General features: G+C 38.8%; 2 protein-coding genes across 4 annotated transcripts in view; one reads left to right on the plus strand and one right to left on the minus strand.

Annotated features, from left to right (window-relative positions):
• Positions 1-8,245, plus strand: part of entpd5a (ectonucleoside triphosphate diphosphohydrolase 5a) — a 17,441-nt gene extending 9,196 nt beyond the window's left edge. For all 3 annotated transcript variants that reach the window (XM_049464029.1, XM_049464030.1, XM_049464028.1), the window contains 11 exons: positions 339-482; positions 977-1,052; positions 1,803-1,838; positions 2,818-2,906; positions 2,998-3,077; positions 3,171-3,232; positions 3,518-3,619; positions 5,011-5,154; positions 5,280-5,336; positions 6,440-6,555; positions 6,692-8,245. In XM_049464029.1, the coding sequence (XP_049319986.1) occupies positions 339-482; positions 977-1,052; positions 1,803-1,838; positions 2,818-2,906; positions 2,998-3,077; positions 3,171-3,232; positions 3,518-3,619; positions 5,011-5,154; positions 5,280-5,336; positions 6,440-6,555; positions 6,692-6,775 (990 nt within the window). In that variant the 3' untranslated portion in view covers positions 6,776-8,245. The remainder of the gene's footprint in view (positions 1-338; positions 483-976; positions 1,053-1,802; positions 1,839-2,817; positions 2,907-2,997; positions 3,078-3,170; positions 3,233-3,517; positions 3,620-5,010; positions 5,155-5,279; positions 5,337-6,439; positions 6,556-6,691) is intronic.
• A 1,802-nt stretch (positions 8,246-10,047) lies between these two features.
• On the minus strand, positions 10,048-26,899 carry coq6 (coenzyme Q6 monooxygenase). Its single transcript, XM_049463932.1, has 12 exons — positions 26,506-26,899; positions 24,551-24,685; positions 23,068-23,126; positions 19,633-19,759; positions 17,219-17,349; positions 17,010-17,117; positions 16,792-16,854; positions 15,623-15,730; positions 13,987-14,189; positions 13,636-13,751; positions 10,782-10,948; positions 10,048-10,185 (listed from the first exon to the last, which is right to left on the minus strand). Exons 1-12 carry the CDS (start codon positions 26,696-26,698, stop codon positions 10,156-10,158), a joined length of 1,440 nt encoding a protein of 479 aa, XP_049319889.1. The 5' UTR covers positions 26,699-26,899; the 3' UTR covers positions 10,048-10,155.
• Between the last annotated feature and the right edge of the window lie 1,051 nt (positions 26,900-27,950).

Genomic DNA, 27,950 nt, shown 5'->3' on the forward strand with positions numbered 1-27,950 from the left:
TGATGAAATGATCAGCACTGGTGTACTCTGGAATCTGAATTCCAGACGGTCCAGCAATGCATCGTTTCATTCAGTGACCACACAGTTATTTTCATAGCAGCATATGTACTTTTCCAATTTGCAGCTGACCACGTTGAAACACAAGTTGATTTGCCGTAAACCAACTGTTACTACTGGGTTAGACCTTTCCATCCTCAGCTCAGTTGTTTTTGGACAAGTAGTCATCAGTGAGGTCGTCCATCTGTAGCTGTTGACTTTCACCTGTTTGTTATTGGTCATGACCATAAACCTTACAGTATATTCTACCTCCAGTTGGATAAAATTGTCTTGTTCTTCAGGGTGGAGACACCATCAGGCAGCTTCTGAAGGTGGCCAAAAAAACGATCCCCAAAGAGGAGTGGAGGCAGACTCCGGTGGTGCTAAAAGCCACCGCTGGCCTGAGGCTCCTGCCCGTGGAGAAAGCCAGAGCCCTGCTGGACGAGGTGAGGCAAAGCTCTCTTCACACTCCCTTATTCTTCTTATTCTTTTTCTCCAATCCTCCTTACCTCAGACAGTTTGGCAAAGAAGCAGAACGTCCCGCCAAAAGAGAGGAAGACGCTAACCACGTTGTGTGCTAGACAGAGGAAAAGAAAGAGAGCAGGAAAGAGAATGCGAGAAAAAGAGAAGCTGCTATTACATAGGAAAGCAGCTGTTCTGAGGCTGTCTGGGGCAGAGGGGGCCTGACTGGCTTTTGAATTATTGTATTTTTTTACCACCACAGCAACCACAGATGTGGTTTCAAACTCCCCCATTTACAGACAACTTTGCCCAAGATTGATTTCTGTGCGCTTCCTTCAGACTCAAGATAAAAGGGCTTGGTTCAGCTCAAGGGTTATGTTTTCCCTCTGCATATTCCAATATACAAAGCATTGAAATACATCATAAACATAGTGCAGTTGTTGCGGTCCAACACTGAAATTTGTACTTTTACCCGCAGGTCAAAGAAGTATTTGATGAGTCTCCTTTCTATGTACCAGAAAACAGTGTCTCTATTATGAATGGCACAAATGAAGGTAAGTTTAGAGTAAAAGTCATTTTTTTAATTTTTCAGACAATATATTTTTTTCATTTCAATATTTTCATTTCTCCTCACACAAGGTTGCTCATGTAAACTTTAAAAGCCACCTCTTGACCCCATTCTTTACCATGAAAACGTCAATAAAACAACATTCTAGTCTAGTCATCCTCCCACACGTGACACTGTATTATTAAATAATTCTCCACTTCCTCTTTTTTATTTGAGTTGACATTTTTTTTCATCACAGGCTCACATGTACAAGTCATTACCTGCTTTTATGAGGTGTGAGTAATATCACATCTCAGACATGTCTGATTACCTGGGCTGGTCCCTGATGGCCCTGAAATCAAGACACTTTTATTATGAAATGAGATCTGGCCTCAATGAGGAAACATGCAGTGCATGTACTTCACATCAGCCTGAGCTCTCTGGAACAGCCTAAAACCACTAATAGCAGGTGGCAGAATTATGCCAATGACTCAGCAATGGCCCCATAGCCTAAAGTAGGGTGTAGACTGCCAGCATCCAGAAATCATACCTTGATAACAATAGCTGTTGCTCCTGTATCATCTCAAAATCAGTGCTCATCACAACTACCAAAATGCTCTCTAGGTGCAAATTTGTTAAAGTCAGCATTCGTTTTCTACAAATACTGTGACGATAGGTCTGGCCATGATACTATTAACTGCCGTCATGCAAAACACAACATCTCAGTCTCACAGTTTTTCTTTCTCTCTTTCTACAGGAGTGCTGGCGTGGGTCACAGTGAACTTCTTGACAGGTTAAGTATTGCTCATGTTTGCTAAAGTGGTGTCAGTGTTGGCTGATGGTCAATTGTAGGTTTGCAGTCTTGGGTTCCATGACTAATTCCTCACCATCTGCCTTTGACAGCCTCCACTAGCCCTCAGAAACCTTACTTTAAGAAGAACATATTTACAAATGCCTGAATAAAGCTTTGTTTTCTCTGTGGCTAAAAAACTTCCATACATTTCTCCAAATATAATCTAAATGTACTGTATTATGTATGGAAGAGTTCAGTCGAGAAATGCTAATGTTGCTACCAGTGAGCGAATATCAGAAGCCACAGCTGTTTAGCATTATGTGGGTGACATTGTGCTAATTAGTGGCTACAAGCTTCCATTCATTGTTAGCCATGCTAAAATTTGTGGTCAAGCTGTTCCTTTAGAGGGAACTCTGACTGTTGAGGCATATAAGCTTCAGTATGGTTAAATGGTGTGTAAACAAAAGGAAAAACCTCATACCTTATTAAGAATTGACAAAATTACTCTGCTAGCAGGCTGCCATTTTCGTAGCTGTATAATGCTACGTTCCATTTAAACTCGGATGTCAGAGTTCCAAGTTAGACATTTTAACAGGAACACAAGAAGGTGGGGCTTATTTTTGTTGTATCCACCATAAAATAAAAAGTGTTTAAATCTAACGCAGTTAACTTGGGTGTGACATCCGAATTCTGAGGTAAATGGAATTCATCATTAAGTGGTTGCTGTCTCTCATGTTCAATGAATGAGGCACAGCGAGCCAAATATTTAATGTAAATACAATATTATTCTTTTATTTTTCAGTTTTTGCTAGATCTTGAAATTATTAGACATGTCCACTATTTGAACTCTTAACTCTCTGATGTCCTTTAGTATATTAGCAGTATCTGTTAGTAATGTTATACTCAACTTGTCAACTTGAGGCATTTAAATATCATAATATCAACCATTATACAATGTTGCGGTACTTTTCTTTTACAGGTCACTTGTATGCCAAGACCAAAAGAACAGTGGGTATCTTGGATTTGGGTGGAGGCTCAACTCAAATAACATTCCTCCCAAAATCTAAGGTAGGTCTTTGTTAAAAAAAAAACATGTAAAAGCTGAGACGAGAAGGAGAAAAACATATAATGCAGTTTCATTGTTTTCTTCCTTTTGCAGAAAACAGTGGTGACGGCTCCTCCTAGCTACATTGCTCGTATTGACATGTTCAACAGCACTTATGAGCTTTACACCCACAGGTGAGTTACTGAACCAGTTCATACTGTACACTCATGTTTTATAGCTTATACTTCCTTTTCTAAACCCCTGTTTTTTTTAATTGCCTTATGTAGTTACCTTGGAAATGGACTCTTCGCTGCCAGGCTGGCAACTCTTGGTGCTCTTGGTGCAGATGGTAACTATCTGTTTTGAATTTACCTTTTCTGCTAATTCACTGTACACGTATTTACATATTCAGCCTACAGCGGTTTAGCTCCTCCCATTCATGCTGAAGTTATAAAGGATGTTTTATCTTGGACTACTTTATGAGGTTAAATACAGGGCAGTCAATCAGAATAAAGTTTGTTTGTACATTTTTGACATCTGTTTAGGATATGGGCCTGTTAACCTATTTGCATTTTAATTACTGTATCTTTCTAAGAATTCATGGTGGATTAAATGAATTACCCTTCTTCTCCAGGTCTTGACTGGAAGGTTTTCACAAGTTCTTGTTTACCAAAGAAGTTCAGAGAAGAATGGACCTTCGGTGAAAAAACATACAAAGTCAGCGGAATCCCAGATGGTAAGAGATTAACGTGTAGAATGCAATTTCCACAACAAAAAGCAAATAAATGTTGAGGCTTCGGTTCTCAGCCATTTAATGCAGTTACAATTTTAGAAGACTAAAAGGATTACATAGTGTTGTTCTCAAAGTTGCGTGGAATGAGCAACCCATTACACAGGGTAGGGTTAAATCGACTCTAAGACATTAATCTGACAGCGCTTTAGTGAGGGCGTCATTGTTGAACTGTGGAGCCAAACAACATTGCAGCGTCTTGCCTGTTTTGTGTAATTGTCCACCTCTCAGCAGGCTTTTGAATAGTAATAATACTGCAAACATTGTATTTAACTGAAGGGATAATTGTTAGTTGAGAGCCCAAATTATATAACCCTCCCTTACTGCAGTCCTGTAGCCAAAAGATGCTGGTTTAGTCACACGTTCGGGATATTGCACTTTTTGCATTGCAGGCAGCTTAATCTCTGTGGAGAATGGCCAGCAGATGGGTGCTCCGCTAAGTGGAACCATAGCTGGTACATAGTTTCCTGCTGCCATGTGACTATTCAGCCAGCTCGTTTCACTATGTATGAAGGAAGCCTATTTTGGAGCTTCATGAGGGGAAACCTCTCCCCTGAGGCGTTTGTGGCGAACTCTTAAAGGAGCAGCCTAAACTTTTCCAGTCTTTACAGGTTTTTAGAAAACGATTTTGGTGCCTCTTGTGCTGAAATGAGAAACCACTTATAAATGAGTTCTGACAGGTTTCAGCAGGGCATAAAATGAGGCACAAGGCACGTTAACATAAGCCAACTCCTAAATTCTCATTTGAATTTTGTGGGTAGTAATTTATTTCTAGACATTATAGATTTTGACAGGACGTCCTTGAGTATAGGAACACAGGTAACTGAGGGTAGCTAGTGTGACCACACTAATTTTAAGGTAAACATGTTTATGAACAAAAAATGTTAGTGTATGTTTGATATAACATTTATTTATGGATAATAAAATTAGAACTGAGTGTGATGTCAGTTAACAGTTTTTAGAGTTAGGGGTGTATAAAATAATTGAAACAGCCTATGGTAGTTTTTTTGACAGCCTATGGTAGTTCTTTTGGTACTGTATTGGACCAAAAAGATTGTTTACATGTGTAAAAGATTTTTTTATGTGTAATTTAAAAAACAGGTGAGAATCTTAGAATATTTTAACAAATTATGGTCTGGACTATTATTGGTCTAATTCTAATTCTTTGAACAAAAAATTAGTTAAAACCTGCAGTATATAAAATCCATTGTTTACAAACTCATTGAAAACAGTGTTTATACAGAAAATACTGCATGGACTGTAAGTAAATATATCTTAGTAATTAGTAGTAGATTGCAAACATTCACCATATCTCAAATTTAATCTTGTGTCCACAGGTTATGCAGGGTACAAGCTGTGCTACTATGAGGTGATGCGGGTGGTGAAAGGGATCATCCACCAGCCTTTTGAAGTGAAGGGAAACAGCATCTTTTATGCCTTCTCCTACTATTTTGACAGAGCTGTAGATTCTGGCCTGATTGGTAAGCAGTGCTACCAGGTTGCCAATTTTGTAATTTAGGTGTCAGTGTCCCTGTTCATTTGTATATTATAAGAATTTTTGAAGCTAATTATGAAAAAACAATCTTTTTCTCTCTCTCTCTTTAAGATGCCTCTCGAGGTGGCCTTGTGGAGGTCAGAGATTTCAAGAAGAGAGCCAAGGAAGGTAAGACGTCAAACTGGATGTTTTTTCGCTAAATCCTGAGTGCATGCAGGTCAAAGTCATTGCCACACACACTGTACAAACATAAACTCTCTGTGCTTATTTGCATTCGAGGCTCCCGACAATCGCACTGGCTTCAGAAAATGACAGCTCCGCCACCACATAAACACACCCTGTTCCTCTCCCACACAAATACCTGACTCTGTGTGTTCTCCTGCCTCTGCATCGCTCCAGCCTGCTACCTTGGCACGTTCCAGTGGCCACTGAATATGGCTGGGTAATGCAGTTTCCCAGAGAAACGAACGTCCACCTTGGTGCACGTGCTGCTGCCACGCCTTGGCTGATCATTACAGCATTTGTGCAGCATTCAAAAACCTGAGAGCCTGGCACCTGAGAGTGATGTATGGCCTTTGCCTTGGCCAGATTGCGTCAGGTAGTAAATGTCACTGAAGCGCCAGATTTATCACGAGGAGGAATGAGTTGGTGTCTTGTGTAAGGCTTTTATTTGTGTAGTGAGAACACTGTCGCATGGTCTCGATGAGCCACTTTTGGCACTTGGGGGCATCCTTGGCAGCAGATCTTTCTCTTTGGCCGCAATGCACTCGCCCGATATCTAACAGGAGGCGCTGAGACTTCAAGGCCCACCCCGTACGAGAACACTTAGCAAACCTGGCACAGCTTTCCACTTGTGGCTTGACACAACGTTACAACATGTGCAGGCTCAGGCATGAAACAGTTCCTTAGCACCATCAGCTAAAGAAAGAGAATATCTCAAAACAGTGTGTGGGCTGCTGTTTCACAGTGATGTAAACCTAAAGTGCATTATTGTGTTTTTGGGAGGCAGTTATTTTTAGGAACTTTTAATGATGAAACTTTTAATTTGCTTTATAAAATCAGACAAAATATTAGTAAGGCAATAATTTTGACATTCAGTCCAAATCTCTTGAAAATGTAATGATTTATTTTTACATTTTAATCATGTATGATCATGTAATTTTTGGATAACAAGACCTGTATTGTGTTATATTCAGTGTATCTGTATCAGTGCAATATTGTAGACATTCTGGCTTCCATAAGTAAAACATGGTTCTCTTTCTTTTGTTAAGTTTGCAACAAAATGACCAAATACCGCCCCATCAGTCCTTACTTATGCATGGACATGACCTACATCACCTGCCTCCTGAAAGAGGGATTCGGCTTCAAGGACAGCACTGTTCTGCAGGTAGGTGTTTCCAATGTAGTGAAATTTGTCTGAATTGTTAGAAATGCACTCAGAGGATGTCTATTTGTGGCTCTGGATGGCAGCAGGATCAGGATCATTATGTATATATAATTATCTACCTGTTTGTCTCCCACAGCTTACTAAAAAGGTGAACAACGTTGAAACCAGTTGGGCCTTGGGGGCCACGTTCGATCACTTCCACAAGCTGAACATTCACTAAGGCGCGCAGACTAGTGGGGAACCTCGACTACACCCCGAGAAACTCTCCAACGAGTTTAAACCAGCCCTGCACTGCAGCCTCCGAACACCGTGCCCTCCTCCTCCTACACTGCCAAGCAAACAACCAGAGAACCTTCCACAAAGAAATCACTATATTTTTGTAAAGATGGCCTGGCCAACCTGCTATTTCTACTGTATGTTTAACCCATGATTAGTTTATTTTTGTAACTTGAACGTTTACATTATTTTCCCCACACCTTCGTCTCAGCTAAGGTGCTGCCTGTCTATTTTGGCACTCTTTGAGTTTGTGATGTGTAGTTGGGTTTAATGCGACTATTCACAACCTTTCAAGGACTTCAGCTTGGTGCTGTGGTGCAGAGTTAAGATGCAGCGGGATGCTCGCAATGGGAGGGGAAACTGTTGCATAAAGGCAAATTATATTACCAGTTACTATATATAGTATCTGTTTGTAGTACTGTATTTGTACAGGGAACATCGTAGGTAACATTATACAGCTGTACTGTGTAGACCCAGATATTCAAATTCACTAATCAGATTTTAGTCAGAACCCCTAGCATATAATAATAATTGTAGCTGGTGTTTCTGCAACAGTTCATTTAGTGTTAATTGGACTTGGATTTGTTGCAAATATGAATTGGGTATAAGATTAATGAAAACATGAGTGTTTATGATTTTGTCACTGATTTTGGTGGAGTACATGAATGCTGTTATATGTATTTATGTACGTGTATATTTATATATGTCTCTCTGTGCTGCGAATAAGTAGTAGTCCAGGACTAGTGCTATACCCCTTAGTGCTATAATTCCAATACTACAGATGTTTTTGGACACTTACGTATTATATTTCAGGAAAATCATACTGTAAAATAACTGGTGATTTGCCTTATTTAGAATTACTCAGGTTTCTACTGTCACTACAGAGTTGCCCGCTGACGTTAGTACACTGTTTGCTTTACGTTTCATAGTTACATTCCTTCCCTTCCCACCCCCAACCCTCATAGAGAACCTATACACCTCCATGGGAGCATTTGTAAAGACTTTGCCTTTTTGCTCAGTGCACTTTTGTGCTTTTGTGAATTATTGTATAAATATTTATTATACATGGATATACACCTAAATGCATAACAGGGCAGAATCAGCTCATTTATTTGTATTTATCCATGACCATTTCAACAACCTAGTGTTATGCCTATATATATGTACATTCATTTTACTGTATATATCAATCAGCAATCAACAACCATTTTAGACAAACAATTGTATAATGCAATATAAGACCTTGTACTAATTTCCTTTTGTTGCATTTTGACAAAAAAAAAAAGAAAATGTAAATCTTTAGCTTTATTCTACCAGATAAAAACACTGCAAATGCTATAAATATGCTTCAGCCTCAATGTTGTGTATGAAATGTGTACTTGTATCATGTCAATAAAACAAAAGTCAACAATTATTGCAGAGACTCCTGAATCTATTTACTATATGAGAATGGTTACATGGAAATAAACATTAATGCAATGTTGTCCACATATACAGCTCTAAAAAATTAAGAGACCTCCTATAGATGATGAGTTTCTTTGATTTTACCAAATTGAATACCTCTGGAATATAATCGAGAGGAAGATGGAGGATCAAAAGCCATCAAACCAAGCTGAACTGCTGAAATGTTTGCACCAGCAGTGGTATAAAGTTATGCAAAAGCAGTGCGTAAGACTGGTGGAGAAGAACATGCCAAGATGCATGAAAACTAAATAAAAACCAGTGTTATTTCACCAAATATTGATTTGAAAAAATATTGAAGTACCTGTTAGTTACCAAAACTTGCATATTTCGCTTATTTGCTGCTTATTTCCACACATATATGGATTTAGTAAATCCTCTTAGCTTAGCTGTGAGCTGTAAATATCTTCGCAACATCAGGACATATTGTTGCATTTTAATTCGCATATAGAGACCATCATCTTTTCTATGTAGGGCAGCATTGACCAGAAGGCATTAAGTCAGCCAACTCCAGTTTTAAGACAGACATTTTTTAGACTGTACTACTGAAACTTATTTCTCTCAGATTCTGTTTTACAAGCCTATTTACAACCCAGTTATTCTTTCTATAATGAAACACACTGTAGATTATCTCTGGATTTATTGCCTTACCTATAACACTGATTCTAGCCCTTATAAGACTTTTCGTGCTGGACAAAACTGCTTTTTAGGTTCTCTCTGTGTACAAATAGATAGCTAAAGAGATTAACCTTAACATTGCTCACGCTCCCTGGCTGTCTGTCTCTCCCATAGCTTCAACAACTTTTCCTAGACATCTTTAAACAGTGTTTTACCTGGTTGCTAGCATATTAATTTAGCTAGTAGGTTTTTTTTTCCCCTAGCTCCCGTCAGGAAAATCTGCAGTTTTTACTAAATTAACTGCATTTATACTCTAGTATATTGAAATGAACTCTTTTATATATGTAAAAGATTATAAAATTACTGACAAATTAACTGCATTTGCTAAGCAGAACTGTGTAATATATTTAGAAGTTAGTGAATATTTGGATAGCTTTCTAGTTAGCTCACTATAGCTCAAGTTAGCTCAAGATTGTTGCTATCGACAGCTCACCATCTCACCAGTTCCGGTTGCTCAGACTCAAAGAGAGGGCGGAGCTATGTTAGTCTTGTGATTGGTCAGGGTTCTGCTGAGAACAGCCTGACCCACTTTTAGACTTACCCATGCTACATCCAAAGAAAGAAAGTGATAATACAGCAGAAATATAGCAGAGATTTATTCAATTTTGAAAAGCTATTCATAGAACTTTTACCAAACACTTTGAAAGATGAAAGGTTGGAATTCACTAATTTTGCCGCTCTGCTTAACTTGCAATGGGTTTTCCTTTTAAGGTATACAAAAGTGTTTGACATTTACAATACATCACTTCCACAAACTGAACTTTGCTTGAGTTTAGCACTCAAACACACTTTTAATATATAATTAGATTGCAATTTACATGAAGTCACTGGAGTTTGCGCTTGATTACAGCTAGTAAATGAGTTTACAAACCAAATCCTCTCAGAACTGCAAATCTGTGAGATTTTACTGAGCTCAGATATACAACACTTAATTACACAATAGCAGAGGATGAAAAGCTAGTTTGGATTCAGTTATTGGATTCAGCTAGCAAAATTAGGTTAAGCTCTTGCAAGGAATTGAAATAAAATAAAATACAGAATATCATGGGCATTTTAAACAGTAACAGAAGTCACACATTATGGAGTAAAATATAATTTATTCATTTACACTTTTACATTCTATAGACAAAGCTGATGTGCCATCTTGAAGATCCATTACACAACAGCCTGAGTGCACACAGTCTTTTACTTGCTGGCATATGCAATAATCTGCTCCTGTGGGCACAAGACAGAAAACATATAATTAATCTTTGGTCTGCACTTTCCTAAGCTGAAATGCATGTCCAATTTACAGAACCAGAAGATATGTATGTGTCCTTCTTTGATCCATGAGGGAAAAGTACACATTCTCTTTGCAGCAACCCTACATTCGACTGCCATAAATCAGAGCTCAACGTCTAGTATTATATGTGAGATAACCTCGTAGCCTCTCGGGAGATGCCTCTGCGACAAGCTACGGTCTTTTTGGTCAAGATCGCTTAGTAAAGGAATGAAGCCAGTCCAGCGGCCTGTAATAAAAGGAGTGTGAAAACACAAGCCCGCACCGCTTGTGTGCAGCCTTGCAACTCCACCCACACACTTTCGGTAACAGTAAATTTAGAGCTAAACTTAGCTGTAGTAGTAACAGCTCCTGACCATGTAAATTACAGACATGGTTCAGCGTATAAAGGCATGTAATCAGAGGACAAGTTGGGGGATGGGGTCAGAGAGCGATGTCAGTCAGAAGTGAAACGTTGGAGGTGAAAAGACCGTAGAGAAGAAAATAAATAAAATAAAAATTGTATCACATGCACTAAGCTAAGGGGTCTTACTTTGATGGGTGGCAGTGCATTGGTGGCTTGCAGGCCCAAGGTTCTCAGCAGCACCATGGGGGCTGCATTGGTTGAGTAGAGCCTCTTCATAAGGTCGATGGCTGCCATCATGGGCAGATTGTGCCGCTGTCGGTCAGTCTCATACTCCAGCAGGTGCTGCATGGCTCCTGGAGATCAAATAACAAAGCGTTATATAGCACAGGCATTTACAAATGTTTGTACAGCACACTCTGTCAACCCCAACAACCAGTATCACATTCTCTGGCCACTCTCCTTATTAGTCACCAACCTTGGCGTAAGGTTTGACCCTCACCTCTCCCTTGAGACCCATATTAAACACCTGTTTAAATCTCCTTTCACCACCTCAGAAACATCACCAAACTTCGCTCTACTCTGAAATTGATTCAAGCTCGAATCGCGTTTTTAACATTGAACGATTCAGAATCGATTCTCATTTTCAAAAAAACTTTTTTTTTGGGTGAAGCTACTGTCGCGCTGAGTTTTTTTTAACTGTCCTGCGGAGCTCAGCTACTGTCCGGCAGAGCTCTTTAACTGTTAAAAAGCTCTACAGGACAGTATGAGCTCCGTGCGACAGTATGTGAGCTTCACGGTACAGTTAAAAACCTCCGCGCGACAGTATGTGAGCTTCGCGGTACAGTTAAAAACCTCCGCGTGACAGTAGGTGAGCTCCGCGCTACAGTTAAATAGTTCCGCGCGACAGTATGTGAGCTCCGTGATACAGTTAAAAAGCTCCGTGCGACAGTAGGTGAGCTCCGCGGTACAGTATGTTGTAAAAAGATTTAATACAGTAAGAAACCTAAGTTTATTGTTTTAAAGAAATGTTTTTTTGTCCTCTCACATAATTTAAACAAAATTTATAGGCCATTTGAATTAAAAAATCGTTCCAGAATCAAAAATCGTTTCTGAATCGAATCGAAAGACACAGAGATTCGCACCCCTAACTCTGACCATATCTGAGTCTAAAAAACTGGTCCACGCATTCATCTCCTCTAGACTCACTAGACTCACTACTGCAATGCACTTCTCATTGGGATTCCTGTCAAGAGTTTTCTGAGGCTACAGTACATTCAGAACCGCACTGCTAGGATCCTGAAAGAGCGAAAATATGAACACATTACACACATGAACCATTCTCTTTACTGGCTCCCCATCTCTGCTCGGATTCAATACAAGGTTTTTCTCCTCACTCTGAGGGCTCTGCATTCAATTGAGAGCTACAAAAAGGGATTAAAAACCTTTCTGTTTAGCAGAACATATGAGTGTTGATCCTCGTATAGAGTAAAGAGATGCTTTATACTAGTTTAGGTTTTATAGTGATGTTTCCATAATGATGCTTCTGCGATGTAGCACTATGAGATTTCTTATAAACGTAAAGGGCGTTACAAATAAAATGTATTATTATTATTAGTGTTATAATATTACGATATTTGTCCGCTTGCCACTACACACTGCTGGCTGTGTGCAAAGTATTACGAATTAAGAAAGGTGAAATGCATCAGAAAAAAATGCAGGTGGACTTGTACTGTTAGTCACAATGAATGCAGCATCAAATATCACAACTGGTTGCATGATGCTCAAACTGAAAATAGATATAGGATAGAAACACTAATAAAGACATTAAAGTAAAGCAAATTAACCATATTTAATGTAATCTAGATTATTTTTATTGAATATATTTGTTATGTTATCTTTTCTCATACATTACCCATAAGGAGGTTTTTGTTTTTTGTTATCAATACAAGGTGATGTACAGACCTGTATGCCTACAACAAGTGAAGAGTTTCTTTTAAAAGACCGAAATTCTTGGATTCTGGTTAAGTCACAAATAATATTTTTGCTAAATTTATTTAATATAATATTAAAAATAGTTTGTGGCACGAAATTGACAATACTCCCTGGTGTTTGCGGCATTGTGTATCCACTGAAAGCAATAATTCTTTTTTTTTTTTTAGGTTAAGGGTTATTTCTTGGTTAAAAGAATATTATTAATGTATCACACTATATGTACATATATACTAAGAGCACCCAGGGAACCTTTCAAATCACAAACAAAAAAAAAACTCTTGGGCTAAGCCTAAGAGCATCTTTACATTTCTGACTGCCTGTTTATCAATATCTAAAGCATTTTAGTGCATATAAAACATGCATTATTAAGTAAAGTATTAAGTTACCAATATGCACTATTCCTGTCTTAACAATTATGTGGTATTTAACCTAAAAATACACTGATATCAGCACTAAAAACATGTTTTCCATTAGTAATGGGAAGTGGGCAGACAGTGTCCTTGGCAGAGAATTAAGTCCAAACTATTGTAAAAAGAAAGCTGTAAAGAAAAAAAAGCTCAATATAATTTTTCATGGTTTGAGGAAGGAAAATGTCTTGACCGCACATTAAGGGTTACATCTTTGAGTGAGGCCTCAGGTATGGAATCTTATATGAAAATGATGAATGGAACTTGTGACCACAAACCAGACAAGGCCATGAAATGTTTTTATCACGTTTATTCAACGTGACATGGTTACTTCGCATGCCATTTGAATTTGAAGAGATCCTGAATAAACTCTTTTTCTTGTCCACCATGCTCTGAATTTCCCAATCCAGTTCAGCTGTCATATAATAAAAATGTTCACTGTAGGGTGTGAAGGTTTGGACTGGGGAACACTGCTCACCATTCACATTTTAACTGACAACTGTGACATGAGGCTGTTTGCTTATGTTTATTAAATGTAAACATTTTATTTAAAACTACTAATATATGGCATTTAAAAAATATATAATTTATACAGTCTGACACATCTGTCTGGTTTGCCTGTCCAATTACGGCACACTTACCAAGGTCTTTTCCATTAAAAGCTGCTTGGCTTAGTACCTGTGTCAGGCTGGCCACATCCCCAAAGCCTAGATTGGCACCTTGGCCTGCTAAAGGGTGAACTCTGTGAGCTGCATCCCTGAGAGAGGAGAAAGGAGAAAGCAAGGGATAGCAATAAAGCGTGTAGTTAATGTGACTGCCTTAACAAGAACTCCACATAAAAAGGTCAGAAATACATACATAAATCATGATTTCAGATTCTGCCATAGCTCTAAACAACTGCGGTGGGAAACTAAGATCTTACACAGAAACAATGCAGCGATCCACATGCAAAACCACCAACCCTTGCCCACAAAGGCCTTAGATACACATACCCAATTAGGGCTACTCTGTGGCGGATGTACTCAGAGGCATGGCCCATGCCAAGAGGGAACATGACCCGGCTCTTTGGACCGATGCCTGCCACACTGGGCGGAAGCTGGCGGGTGGAGGTACCATTGGGCATCAGGATGGTCAGCGCAGTGCGGAACAGAGAGCCAGCAGCCTCCACAAGCTCAGACTGGTTCTCATTACTCCACTGTAGAAAATGAGGAAAAATATAATTTATAGAAAAATGAAGTTGAATAAAAAAAAAAAATAAATAAATAAATAAATAAAAAAACAGTAAATCACAACTCCACTGTATGTGAATATTTTACTATATGGTAAGTACTACAAGGAATACTGAGGTAATTTCAGTGGGGAATCCTGTGGGTTCAGGGGCACGGGGATAGATGCGTCTCACATTATACACATTTACAAGTGTGATATCTTTACTCCCACACGTTCAACTAATTAAAATAAGACGCTGACATGGCCACAAATTTGACTATGTTCAGTCTGAAGAAAAACATTCCATGCAATAATGAACAACACTGGCAAGCCTTGGGTTTAATTAGCAGACCAGTCATGAGGGCAAACATGACTCAAACTCGCAGTCCTGCGACCAGCGGGCTCTGTAAAAATAGCCAGCTTGGGAACAGGAGAGGCTTCTTGTCCCTCAACATATAAAACCCTGTGAGGTATATGCCTGTGTTAGGGCCAGGTCAAAGGCGTTAAGCCTGGATGAAGAGTGGCCAAGCCAGAACTATTGTTAAACATTTGCTGGGAAGGTCTTTGGATTTAGTGTGAGAACGAACATGAACTTTCTTGGTTTCTTGGTTCAACTTGTCTTCTGGTGAACATTTTCTGTTGTTTTAGAGCTCATACTGAATTTCTGTGAAAATTGCAAATGTTTAAAACTACATAGATGTGTCAAATATCTCAAATACGCTAAATGAGATTAGATTCCATTGGCTTTTGTAATTCCCAACACTGCACTGACCCACAGGATGTGTCCCAACTGTTCACTGTAGGTAGTAAGGGTGTGCCATATCGTATCGAACGCAATAATATTGCCAACATTTCTGAATATCGTGAACAATATGATACCCTGAAACATTGTGCCATATCACTCACCCCTAATTATCACATCAAGGTACAACTTTTTTGTTGTTTTTAGCAAAAGAAAAATTTACACTGTTCTCATTTCCTATTATATATCTACTAGAGACAGATTATATAAATCCGGTATCATTCATTTTACCCTAGTAGAGAGCATTTAGAGTAAATTATTAGTATCATGACATTCTGGATTATTGACTGGATTCTGTTACAATTTTGATAAAATTCTCAGTTAGGGGTGTGCCATATCATATGCAATAATAAAATCTAATTTTCATTTTGTTGCAGTAGTGTATTCTTAAAATATTTGTTTTAATTCAGTGTTTTGTCATATCGCCAAGAGTATCCTTATTTCATGTACTATATCGCCCATATCATATACCATATCGCCCATCCCTAGTGGGTAGTGATGCCTTCTACGACCACCCACAGTTGGTCTTTCCAATACACACTTAACACTTCGGATCAAGGAATGCTGGGAATGAATTGTCTCTTTCTAAAAGAAGGACAGACTGTGTCTTGACTCACAAATGCAGAGTTGATGGCATCCACAAAGCTCTCCTCGTCCATCTGCAGGAGCTCCTCTGCATGCTGGTGACTGGTGGACCAGACCAGGGAGCTCTCTGTGTCAGACAACTAAACAAAAGCAAACACAAAGACACTCCAATGAAATAAATGAATTAAGTTAATATGTGCTGGTTACATTCAGCCAAACTAAGCAATGGCAAGGACATGGACCAATTGATTGTTGCTAGCCAATAAACTCTTAGCTCCAAACAGTGTTCTGAAACTCCAATCCTAGTATTATTTATAGACATTAGAGTGAATTTTGTCTCAATAGTGTCTGTCAAAGCTGCTAATGTACCACTATTGTACAGCTCAGCGCACCACCATGTGTCACAACAAACCATGTAAGAACATAAGAACATTCTCTCCCCTTACTGGTCAGACCTGTGTGGGACCAGGAGCAAGAAAGTAAATACACAAAGAAGGTTGTGTGTTCTGGTATAGTGCATTCTTCAGTGCAGTTTACCATGGAGAAAGGGTAGAGATGGCTGTAGTAAATATCTGGGCAACATATCAGGTTGAATTTGGTTCATCTCAAACTTGAAAAGTACATCTGATAGAAGAGTCAACTCGAGGTCTGATCACATTTACACCGCAAATTCCAGACCATTCCAGAATTCGTTTGGGACCAGCTCGGGGCCACTTCTTCTCACAGGTCTTGGAGTGGTTGTTGTGGTCTACATCAGTCTGTGATTACTGTAGTCGCAGATTTTGAAATCAACTGCATAAATGTGCCCTTAATTTCAGTTTTCACATTTTAAAGCATTAAACAATACAGAGTATAAATAGAGATAAAGTAATATAGATCCATGGAGTCTTAGTGGTGGGAAATTTAGCCAGAGAGATTCTTTTATCTCATTTTGTTGTGCAAATTACATCTTTTAACTACGAACTGATGGAGTTTTAAATGAGGGAAGCATCAATAGTTTTGTATTGACTGATCTATTTTACACAACTGGTTAGCATTACGAACACTAGCTTTGTAGCTCCAGTGCATATCTCAACATTACCATGACTTTTCAACATGGAACTTTGAGCAAATAATTTTTTTGGTCAATGCATATCCAAAATCAATTAATGCAACAGACTGTCCTCAAGTCCAGCTTCTCCCACAGTAAGTGGAAACTTACCGGTAGCATTGCAATAGGTCCTGTTGGGAGAAACCTCTGCCATGCCACGTTGTTCTCAGTGGGCTGTACATACGAGAAACACAGGACAAAAAAAAGGAAAACTGGATTAACTGAAATAGTTTAAAAGGAAGGCTCTTTGATCGCAAGCCAATAACCAGAAACTCAACAAGTGGTGATGTGACATGTCAGTAAGGTTTAGATTCTTGTTCTTAACATACCTCGGATAAATGCAGAACTGCTACTACAGCGGATTGGTCATAATTCCATTTGACAGTGGGGATCCCAGCCTCTCTCCGCACCATGGAATTAGGCCCATCAGCCCCGATCTGAAAGCGTGGGCAGCAGAGCATGTTACCACATTACCCTCTCAAAGCTTTCTTATTTGGGTAATGCTGAGTAAACCACACACCCACTACATTCCTCTTACCAGCAGCTTGGTCTGCAGAGTCTGTCCACTGGCTAAAGTCACTTGCACCCAGGGGATGGAGTCAGCTACTTGGTAAGGCCTGGGCCAGGTGTACTTGACCACTCTCGTTCTGTACTGCACTTCAACCTGATCTGAGAAGAACATGAACATAAAGAAGTCTTCTTTATGATGGAGTGCGAAATTACAGTTATACAACCCAACATGGTCAAAAGTTGGACACATTTCTAATTACTGCATTCAGGTTATTCAGCCGGACATATTGCTAACAGGACATTTTGGGTGTGTAAGGACAGGTGTGTAAGGACAAGCACACAGTTTTGCAATCTCCACAGAAAAACATTGGCAATAAAATAGGCCACACTGAATAAATGAGTAACATTAAACAATGCACTGTCATAGGATTCCACCTACATCTGCCCTGCTAGATATGCCCAATTTAACTGTGACTGGTTGTTGCGGGGTTCATTTAAGCAAGTATCAGGACCTTAATCAGCATTCCAGCATTGGTCAGTGTGAAGAAGTGTATTATGAAAGATGCTATACAGGGTTAGTATAGATGTGGAAAAGTGTGCACTCAGTTAATAAATGCTTGACCAAGAAGGAAGTATGCAGGTTTCCCTGTGCTAAAGTTTGGCAGTTATTCCTCATGTCTACAAGTGAAATGTCAAATCCATTTGGCACCCACTATCAGGCCTTGCTGAATCTCTATTTATTATTTATTCACATTGCCATGTCATGAGCACCTTGACCAATGTTCAGCCTCACTCAAGATAACACCTAACAACTTATACAATACAGGTGTGGGTGTTCCCAAACTTTCCCCTGAGGTCAGACTTCAAGATCAACTTACATACTGTTATACCATGACTTTGTTGGGCCTGTGTTAATATTACAATAAATAATAGCAAACATAAAAAAATCAATCCTGGCTGACTGATTTACATCTAAATCCAGCATTGAAAATAAATAGTATTTTCTGGTGGGACTATTGCTTTAACTGATCACATCATGTTTTCTCCTCACAGTTTCCTCTCAAGAGATTTTGGAGTGGTCAGAATGGCAGAAAAAGCAAAACATGATTTGAACGTCCCAAAGCTTCCGGAGTTTGGAATCAGTACACCACTTTCCTTTCACTGGCAAAGCCATGTTCTCTTCATTGACAATCCTCTTAACGAGGCTGGCAGACCACAATTCTCTGACCAATTGTGTTCATCTGCAAACAGGCCATAAAATACACTCAACAGCCAATAATTACCCGTATTCCAAAGAAAATAAAATTAAGACACAAATCCACTTTTCTTAGAATCACCGGTGGTCAGTAATCTGGTACATGAAAGGAGCCAGACCAGTCTGCATTTAGAGACCATTCTGTCCACAAAATTGAATGTTAGCTCTTGTGTACAAAGTGACAAATATTGGCCAGTTCTGCTGATTGCAAAGCAGAGTTTTGCAAAAACATGGGCATGAGTATGGCTCAGCAGCAGCAGAAGAATAAAAATGCAGAAAAACTACAACAAAAAAACATAAAAGTGACAGAAAAGAATGAAAGAGACCAAAAACAAGCTCAACTTGCACGTGATTCCACACGTGCTGCCACATCTACAGAGTGCATGATGATTTATGTTCTTCTTTTTTTGTTTTTTTAAAGGCATGTTTTTAAAAGGGCAAGACGACATTTGCAGAGGCAGCCTGTGAGCAGCTCGGTTAATTATAACAACAATTTGTTATAGCTAAATACTGTCAGCACTCTAGGGCCCAGAGTTTGTGAGACGCTCCAGTGCTAAAGTGTGGTTTTTCAAATGGGTCAATAGACCACTACACGTGTCTGAACATGTCACCAAAACCTCGTGGAAACTCTAATCCCCAGCAGCAGAAATGTGCTGCATGATTGAAATAGCAGGGAAAACACAGGCTCATCAAAAGAGGCTGGGTCTTAAATAAAAAAAAGAAGGAAATAAAAAAAAAAAAGGTTCAAAAGGAAAAAGTACAAATAAACAGGACAGGAAGGAACAGCTTGTGGCAACATCTTATGCCAGGGCAGCTGTAGAACCAACTGGGTCTACTCCAGGCTCCGGTCCACAGGCCCAGCAGGGGCAGCTTATTAAGCACCATAAGAAGCTCACAAGAGCAGATGGAAAAAACAGCAATAAATGGCAAATAGTATCGTGCTGTTGGTGGAAAACTGAGGGCTACACAGTAGCAGGAGCCACAACTTACAGTTTTGTAGATGTAGAAAACCAATGTTTACTCAGTTTGCAACTGAGGTTGAGAAAACATGAATTTTAATATCAGAGTTCAGTTTTGCACTCTAATCAGAACCTGCCGCCGCCGAACTGTTTATGTACGTTCAGGTTCCTAAAAACAAACACATAAATTACTTGATAATTAATCAAAGATCAAAAATGGGAAGTTACCAGAGAGTGTCTGCAGCTGCTTGGTCAGAGCAGCCACAATGACATCGTTCTCCACAACGTACGCCATCTCGTCCTGCAGGTTCTCCTTATCGAACGTAATCAAGGCATCGGAGCAAGCATCCCAAACCTAAAGCAAAGAGGCAATTACTACTGCGGTTCACAACTCTATCCTTACATGCACTACTCCGCTGCTATTTCTGGACTTCCAAGAGTGTACAGAGTACGCTGAACTAGAACACATCAAAGATATTCAACTAAGGCCTAAACGCCGGGCCAAAAACACCAAGCAAACATCAATCTGGGCTCGGCAAAGACCACCAACATCCCTTGGGGTTGCATGGTTGACATGAAAACCCTCTGAGGCAAAGGAGAACTATGAAATACCATTCTTTATGCAGATTTATGCCTGTATCTATAGTTAGCAAAATAATAAATAACGAATATGTGAACATTACTGTCAAGCTAAATTTTCTGTCCATTGTTTGCTGCAGTATTTCAGAGCCAGCTTTTTAGGGTGGACTACTTGTCAGGCTGTAAAATATTAGATTTGCTTTTAAACAAGAACATGACTTAGTTGTTGATTTAACTGTCTGCCTTTTTTGTTGTTTTTAAAACCTTGACTGACTTGTTGCTAAGATGGCAGGCTGTTCAGTCCCTGCATAACAGCATGAAAAAGCTTATCTTTTTGGTCATAAAGCAGTTGGGATATGCCCAAACTAAAACCACTAACAGTGGTGGCTTTGCACTTTTTAACACCACACTGGCTGGGTGGAAGGTTTAAAAACGTGACCAAACCCAAAATTACAATTTTACACATAGGAAAACACTGCTGTTGATAAGTTTCACGTTGCTGAGTGTTGCTATGTACTTTTAGTCACAGCCAAATTAAAACGGCCACTGTGCCAAAAGTAAGCCCTTTTTACACAGCTATTTTTGCTCCAGAGATACTTGAAAAGGTACATAGAGCACTCTTGAGGGAAAAAAGGCAAGCTGATAACACTACAGGGAACCCCCAAACCTTTAAAATACACTTTTTTTTGGTATGTGGCATTTCCCAAACCCATTTTGGTGTTTTGCTTCTAACCACTTAGTCTTAATTGGAGAATGAGAGGGAACCTAGTTAGGTTGACCTCAATCCGCTGCCATTCTTTCCGCTGTTTGAACATAATCGCATATACAAGACAAAAAAACAGCTAATTTAAGGGGTACAGAAAAGGTATAGCAGTTGATGGATCTTTTCATACTGCAACCTCTGATGACATCCCATCACTCGCCCAGAAACCACAGTATTTCTTTTTAGGCCAGAAAATGACCACTTCTTACGAGTTAAACCCATAACTCTACCACAGTTTAGAAACTGAGGGTCCTTTGCTGCTGACATCTGTAGCTTTTTATCTCCAGTCCCCGTTCTCCCCATAATCCCTCTTAATTAGTAGACATGGGAAACAGGCTCCTATTTCAATCTTCTTTACAGCAGAACATTAAATCAAAACCTAGTCATAATAAATGAATATTAAACTCCAAGATCACAAACAACTGGAACTGTTTACTCTGATTGTGGGATTTGTCTACAAGATAGATCAAGACGTCCAAGGCATTAGTTTCTATGATGCCTGTGAAAATAAGAAAGCTAGTACAACAGAATAAAGAAAACAGAACTTTCTTTTTAACATTAAACTTAATTACTTTATTAATTACTTTAGTAACCTTAGAAAATAAACATTGTGTTATTCTTTAGGGTAAGTAGGAGTTTAACTTTCAAACAATAAAACAAATTTAGTCTTTTTATTTTTCTAATTGCATGTTTTTTAAAACTTGGCATCTCTCAGTTTTATTTATTTAAACCTTAGATTCTTCTATTTTAAATGTACAAGAAGACCATCATTACATGGACATTGGTTAAGTTAGAAACAGAAAGAACCCTCAGGCACTGACCACATCCCCCCCTCCCCCCAAACTTATTTTCTTAAAAATAACCATAAATGTAATAGAGATGTGTGAGTGTAAAGGTCTTCTTAAAGGTCTAAAGAACCTTAAAGGCTACTTGCCAATTTAGGACATTTTGACACTACCTTCTTTTTCCCCCAGACTAAGGAGCACAGGACTCTGGTCCTCCTGAAATCGGTGTCTGGGGGTTTACTTTATGCAGAGTCTGGTGCGGTCCACTGCAGATGTGGAAGCTATCCTCTCCCACTGCTGTGTGTGAGGTTGTGTGAAAGGTTCATGTTGTAATTTGCCTGCTCCCAATTATCTTGTTATTTTCCTTTTATGTCTAAACAAACTAGAGATATTTGGCAACTGAATTAGTAAAAAACTAAAACTGAATAACTATACTGAACAGTGACTTAGGACATATTTTAGTGTTTCCTCTAACAGAAGAACAAAGGATTTTTTTTTTACTATAATTTTATGTCAAATTTTTCCCATTTTCTCCCCAATTTTGCACAGCCAATTACCCAAACCACCACTAGTAATGCCCCAACACACCAGGAGGGTGAAGACTAACACATGCTTCCTCCCACACATTCAAAGTCAGACTCAGCCTCTTTTCAAACTGCTGCTGATGCAGCATTGCCGAGTAGCATCACAGCGCGCTCGGAGGAAATCGCAGCGACTCGATTCCGATACATCAGCTCACAGATGCCTTGTGCTGCAGATATCAGCTTTAAGTGATGTGGGGAGAGAGCGCCATCTTCTCACCCGGAGGGAGCAGGGCCAATTTTGCTCCCTCTGAGCGCCGGCAGCTTGATGGCAAAGCTGCACGAGCGGGGGTTCAAACCTGCGACCTCCCGCTCATAGTGGCAGCGCTTTAGACCCCAGAACAAAGGATTTTTATTGCCCCTCCAAAGAGTGAGGGGAAATGCCACTAGAGACAACCTACAGGGAAAGCAAACAGCAGGTTTACGTTATTTTTTTGCTCTACTTGCATAAACTAAGCTAAATAAAGCATTCAGATCACATACTGCGCCTGGTATCAGTTTCTCCTCAGAAAATTATTGTTTTACAGCAGCTGAAATATACAAGCTATACAGTCCTATGACACTAGCGTTAGCCTAGCTAATTTAGCCTTAGCTAGAATTTGTTAGTTTACTAAAAGACTGACTGCATTCCTTTTGGCCAATTTTACTCAGATGTGACTAAAATAACAGTGCTGAGCTACATTTATGATTAAAATAGCACTACTTAGGTACATTTATGACTGAAAAACACCAATAAAGATTCTTCATACTCTTTCTATTTCTTTATGAAATAAATAATAGTTCTTCTATGGAACCCTTGAGCACCTTTATTTTTCAATGTATGAAACTAAAAATGCTATGAATAAACAATATTCATTTTCTTTTCAGTACATTAAAATGGTAATTTAAATTGTAGTTGTACTAATAGAAATTGTATTTATGTACCCTGTATAAATACGTGTTCTTTTATACTGACCTGCATTTTTTGATAGGGTTTGCATCTCAGCTTGACAATGTGATCCCATGCGCCGAGACCTGTGATATAAAAAGATACAAGCTGAGTAATGGATTACCGCATTAATCAGGCTTTGACACTGCTGGCCAGCACATGTGCATCACACATCATCTGCCATAACATTAAAACCATATGCCCAATACAATGTGATCTCACATATTTGTAGAATGTGTAAACTAGAACTCTCTTAAAGTTCCACAAAAAAATAAAATAAAGAAATTTTATTTTTGAGAGAAAATGCACGGGGCATTATAGAAGCCCTGCATGATTAGACTATAACAAGTTTGCCTGAAAAGTTTTAAATGTAGCATCAAGCCCAATTCCTCAATCAGTTAAAAAAAACAAAACAAAAAAAAACAAAAAAAAACACTGATAGATCCAGACATCAGGACATTTTAGAAGGACTATGTGATGCACTTTTCTGTTTTATGGCAGGTTCTGCTAATCTTGCTTAACTGTATATTCCTCAAAATTACCTCAAACTGCACTTTAACAAAATGAATAGGGACAATGGTAACACATTCAATTTTTCTGCTATGATCCGTGTCTGAGAGAGCCAGTAGGTCATTTGACCTACATCCTGGTGGATCTTCTATACACAAGCATTGCTGTAAATAGGCTTAATTACAGGGAGCGTCCTCTCTAGGAGCTTTGCTATCATTGGACCAGTTGCACTTCTCTCCACCGGGTACCCATAGATTGGGTAATGCCCTTAATTTAAGCAGACTGTTGGTTCTAAATGAGGCCTTATACGGCTCGTCATCTACTCTGGATGACACATAGGCAGCTGGAGTGCAAACCAAAATGACTTAATTCTCTCAGAGTATTGCAAAACACTGCAAAGCATGTGTCACATCTTAGCACTCTACTAGTCATTTCATTGTTTACAGGAAAGTAACATCTTTTTGCCCTGAATTTCACAACCAAATGAAAAGAAAAAAAAAACTGATACTGTCAATTTCAACATTAAAATTTCAGTGAAGCCAAAAGGCATACCAGTTTTATCTCTGTGATATAAATGAAGACATATAAGGTCATCTCTACACCAACAGGAGGTTATATTGAGGTCGTTGCTCCAATATGCTATTCCACACTTTCTACAATATCCCATGTAGATTTGATTTGCTATGAAAATGTGTTTTATGTTAAGGCAGAGACTGAACAACTGGGTTACAGTTACAGGTGTGTAAACTTGAGCAGGTAAGCATTTTATGTATTTCAGACACAAGTAATCTTTGCTTATTTTGGAGCAGAAAGTGCAATACATGGTCTGCTCTAGGTTATCAAACCTGAGCCATGCAAATTGTTCTTGTCATGTAGTTCTGAAATGTCTGGGGTTCAACATTTGACATTCCAAAATCAAATATATAGCAGAAGCACCTTCCCCTCCGCCACAAGGCATGAGATTAGATCAAATCATACAAGGTACCAAAGTCTTGCATACCACTCAGAAGAGTTGCGGAGCCAGGACTGATGGAGCTGACCCTTGTGCTGAACACTTCCGGAGCTTTGTCCATCTGTTTCTTGGGTCCAGCTTCCAGCAGAAGAATCTTTCTGCCTTGCAAATGTGGATCAAAGCCTGTAGAGAAATAAAAAAAACAGCAGAGAGAAATAAAAACACTAAAAGCTTCTGCATAGTTGTGTTGTGAAGGTAATGATGATGGTATTGCTGTCAAGAGGGTCTATAGTTAGAGCATTTTCACAGATAACTATTTATGAATTCCTGGTCAAGTTTTAGTTATTCCTAATATGTTATTTTATTATACAGTATACTGTGTACCAGAAGAAATTTAGGACTGCATGATACGTCACTTTAGCATTATTATTGCAATGTGCAAATGCACAATACTCACATGGCAGGATATTCAATGTAAAAAAAAGAAATTTGCTGACTGATACAGACATTTATCAAATTATATAGAGTAGATTACATATGACAAATATGATTTACATTACCCCAACAATGGATTTAGAGAGTGTATTACTGATATCATGACATGTTGGATCATTGATGTCTGTTAGAAATTGATTAAATATACAGTAACAATCTAAAGTTTGGATCTTAAATTCAGTGTTTTGTATTTTTGTTAAACAAACCAGAATATGTTTTATATTTTATATATATTTTTTTAAGTAGGCACCTCTTGCTTAGCTGACAGTTTTGCACATCCTGGCATTTTCTCAGTCAGCTTTATGAGGTTGTTACCTGGAATGTCTTTAAGTTAAAAGCTTTGCTGAATTTTTGAGAGTTAATTGCTTGAATTTCTTGCTCTATTAATGTGTTTGAGAGCATCAGTTGTGAGGTTGTGAAGTAGAGTTGGTATACAGCGAATATCTCTATTTAAGTATTCCTTATTACAGAAATAACTACTCAAGTAAAGAAAAGAATGGATTTAAGGAATGAAGGTCAGTCAATCAGAATAAAAAAAAGACCTTTAAAAAGTATCCTCACGTAAGGCCCCAAAGACCTTTCAAAATGTCATGATGGTACTGGCCCTCATCAGGACCACCCCAGGGTATGTTGGTTTGTTTAACACTTTTGAGTTTACTACATGATTCCTTCTGTATGTTTTCTGTCATTGTCTTTTATTACTTCAGTATTAATTTACAAAGTAGGAAAAATAGATTAACAAAACAAAACACTGAATAAGAAAGTGTGTCAAAACCTATGACTGGTACTGTAGCTATATCGATGAAAAACGATATAACACAATGTATTGTTTTTAATACCGTGTAGTCTTTGTGATTTTAGTGGGACTATGTATCAGTTACGTCAGGTTTTTAATTTTTTATCTTGCTGTACCTGTTGTAACTTTGGGAAGGAGCGTAACGTAATTTCAATCCTCTGTATGTCCTGCACATATGCAGTACTAATAATAAAATGACTTGACTTGTCTTTTTAAATTATTTCTTTACACGTTTTTAGAACGCTGCTTCTGTAACGTTAACGCTAACCTGTCTGGGACGTTTTAAAAACGTTGCTGAACCTTCTTAAAATGTTGTGTTAGTGTTAACTAGCTGGAGTGCTTGGTGCAGGGAGTGCAGGAGAGTGGTGTGTGTGATAGCATGAGAATCCTGGTTTCCTGAGATGTGCATGTTAATTGCACCTTGGGCGCGTTAGCTCACTAAGCCCGGGGAGTGTGTGCTTCACTGAAACCGCAATTGCAGCCTGAACGGGAGAGGGCAGTTATTCGCTGCCTAACTAAATACTTCCATCAAACTATATAAGCGCTCCGCCTTCATGTGGAGAAGGCTGGGGTCAGATAAAAGTGAGGGGGAAATTAACGTTATGGCTGGGAGTTTGGGGAACGCTGTACTTAAGCAAATCGTGGGAGATTCGTAACTCGCACGAAGTCGGAGCTGGGTACTGGGAGAGTGTTGACACTGGGCGGAACTCACCTAGCGAGCATGCCATAGCGGTCCCCACCATGCCTCCGCCGGAGATTACGATGTCGTACACATCACTCTCGGCTCTGCCCGGCTCCTCCTCGAGCTCGGAGGACGAGAAGCCCCGAGCGCAGCCCCGTCCTGTACCGCTGAGGATCGGCCGCCCCGCCGCCGCGGCCAGTCTGATCCTGCCCAAACTCAACATCTTGCGAGAGAACCCGGCGCGCGCGTTCTAGATACAAGACAACACGGTCAGCCTGTGGGTTCTGGACCGTCCTAGAACGCTGCAGTACCCAATTACAGCGGTTCTCCTTCAGTCTGTCCTCTTACTGACAGCTAGCTACTCCACTTTCTCTCGCCTGGCCATGCTGAACCCAACCGCTGCCTCTGCAGACGTAAAAGTTCAACACGGCGTAAACATCCGGTGTTAAGAGTCTCCTTTATTTCGACACATTAAAAAATAATTTTATATAATAAAAAATATAACATAAATAATAATAATAATTACACATATATACAGCTCTGAAAAAAAGAGACTACTTAAAAATGATGGGTTTCTTTGATTTTTACCAAATTGAAAACCTCTGGAATAACATAATCAAGTAAAAGATGGACGATCACAAGCCATCAAACCAAGCTAAACTGCTTGATTTAACTGCTATTTTTGCACCAGGAGTGGCATAAAGTTATCCAAATCACTGTGTAAGACTGGTGGAGGAAAACATGCCAAGATGCATGGAAATTGTTTAAAAACCAGGGTTATTCCACCCAAAAAAAATATTTCTGAATTTCTAAACTGACATTTTATGAATATGAATTTCTTTGCATTATTTGAGGTCTGAAAGCTCTGCATCTTTTTTTATTTCAACCTTTTTTTTTGCAAATATATGCTCTAAATGACAACATTTGTATTTGGAATTTGGAAGAAATGTTGTCCGTAGTTTATAGAATAAAACAACAATGTTCATTTTACTCAAACATATACCTATAAATAGCAAAATCAGAGTAATCTCTTATTTTTTTCCAGAGCTGTAGCAATGTTTGTATAAACTTTGATAAACTATTCATTGCTGAATTTTCTCAGTCAGCTTTATGACTTTATGAAGTGACAAAATCCCCTTAAATGTATTTAAAAGCTGTGCTGGACTTTTTGAAGAGTGAATTAATTTAATTTCTTGCCTCTTAATGTGTTTGAGAGCATCATTTGTGAAGTGGTAGAGTTAGTATATAGTAATAAGCTATATTTGAGTAATGTTCTAATCAATTTTATAGCAAGAACTACTCAACCCAAGTAAAGAAAAAACATTATTTAAGAAATGAAGGTCCAAACTTTTGACTGGTATAGATACATAAATGGCAATTAACGCATAAATTACATATAAATATAAATAAAAACGAAAAAAGAGACATTAAGAAAAAATTATAAATGGACTCAGTGCTCTTTAAAATGTCAGGGT

Source organism: Astyanax mexicanus, chromosome 14 (genome assembly GCF_023375975.1).
Source record: "Astyanax mexicanus isolate ESR-SI-001 chromosome 14, AstMex3_surface, whole genome shotgun sequence".
Lineage (NCBI taxonomy): Eukaryota > Metazoa > Chordata > Actinopteri > Characiformes > Acestrorhamphidae > Astyanax > Astyanax mexicanus.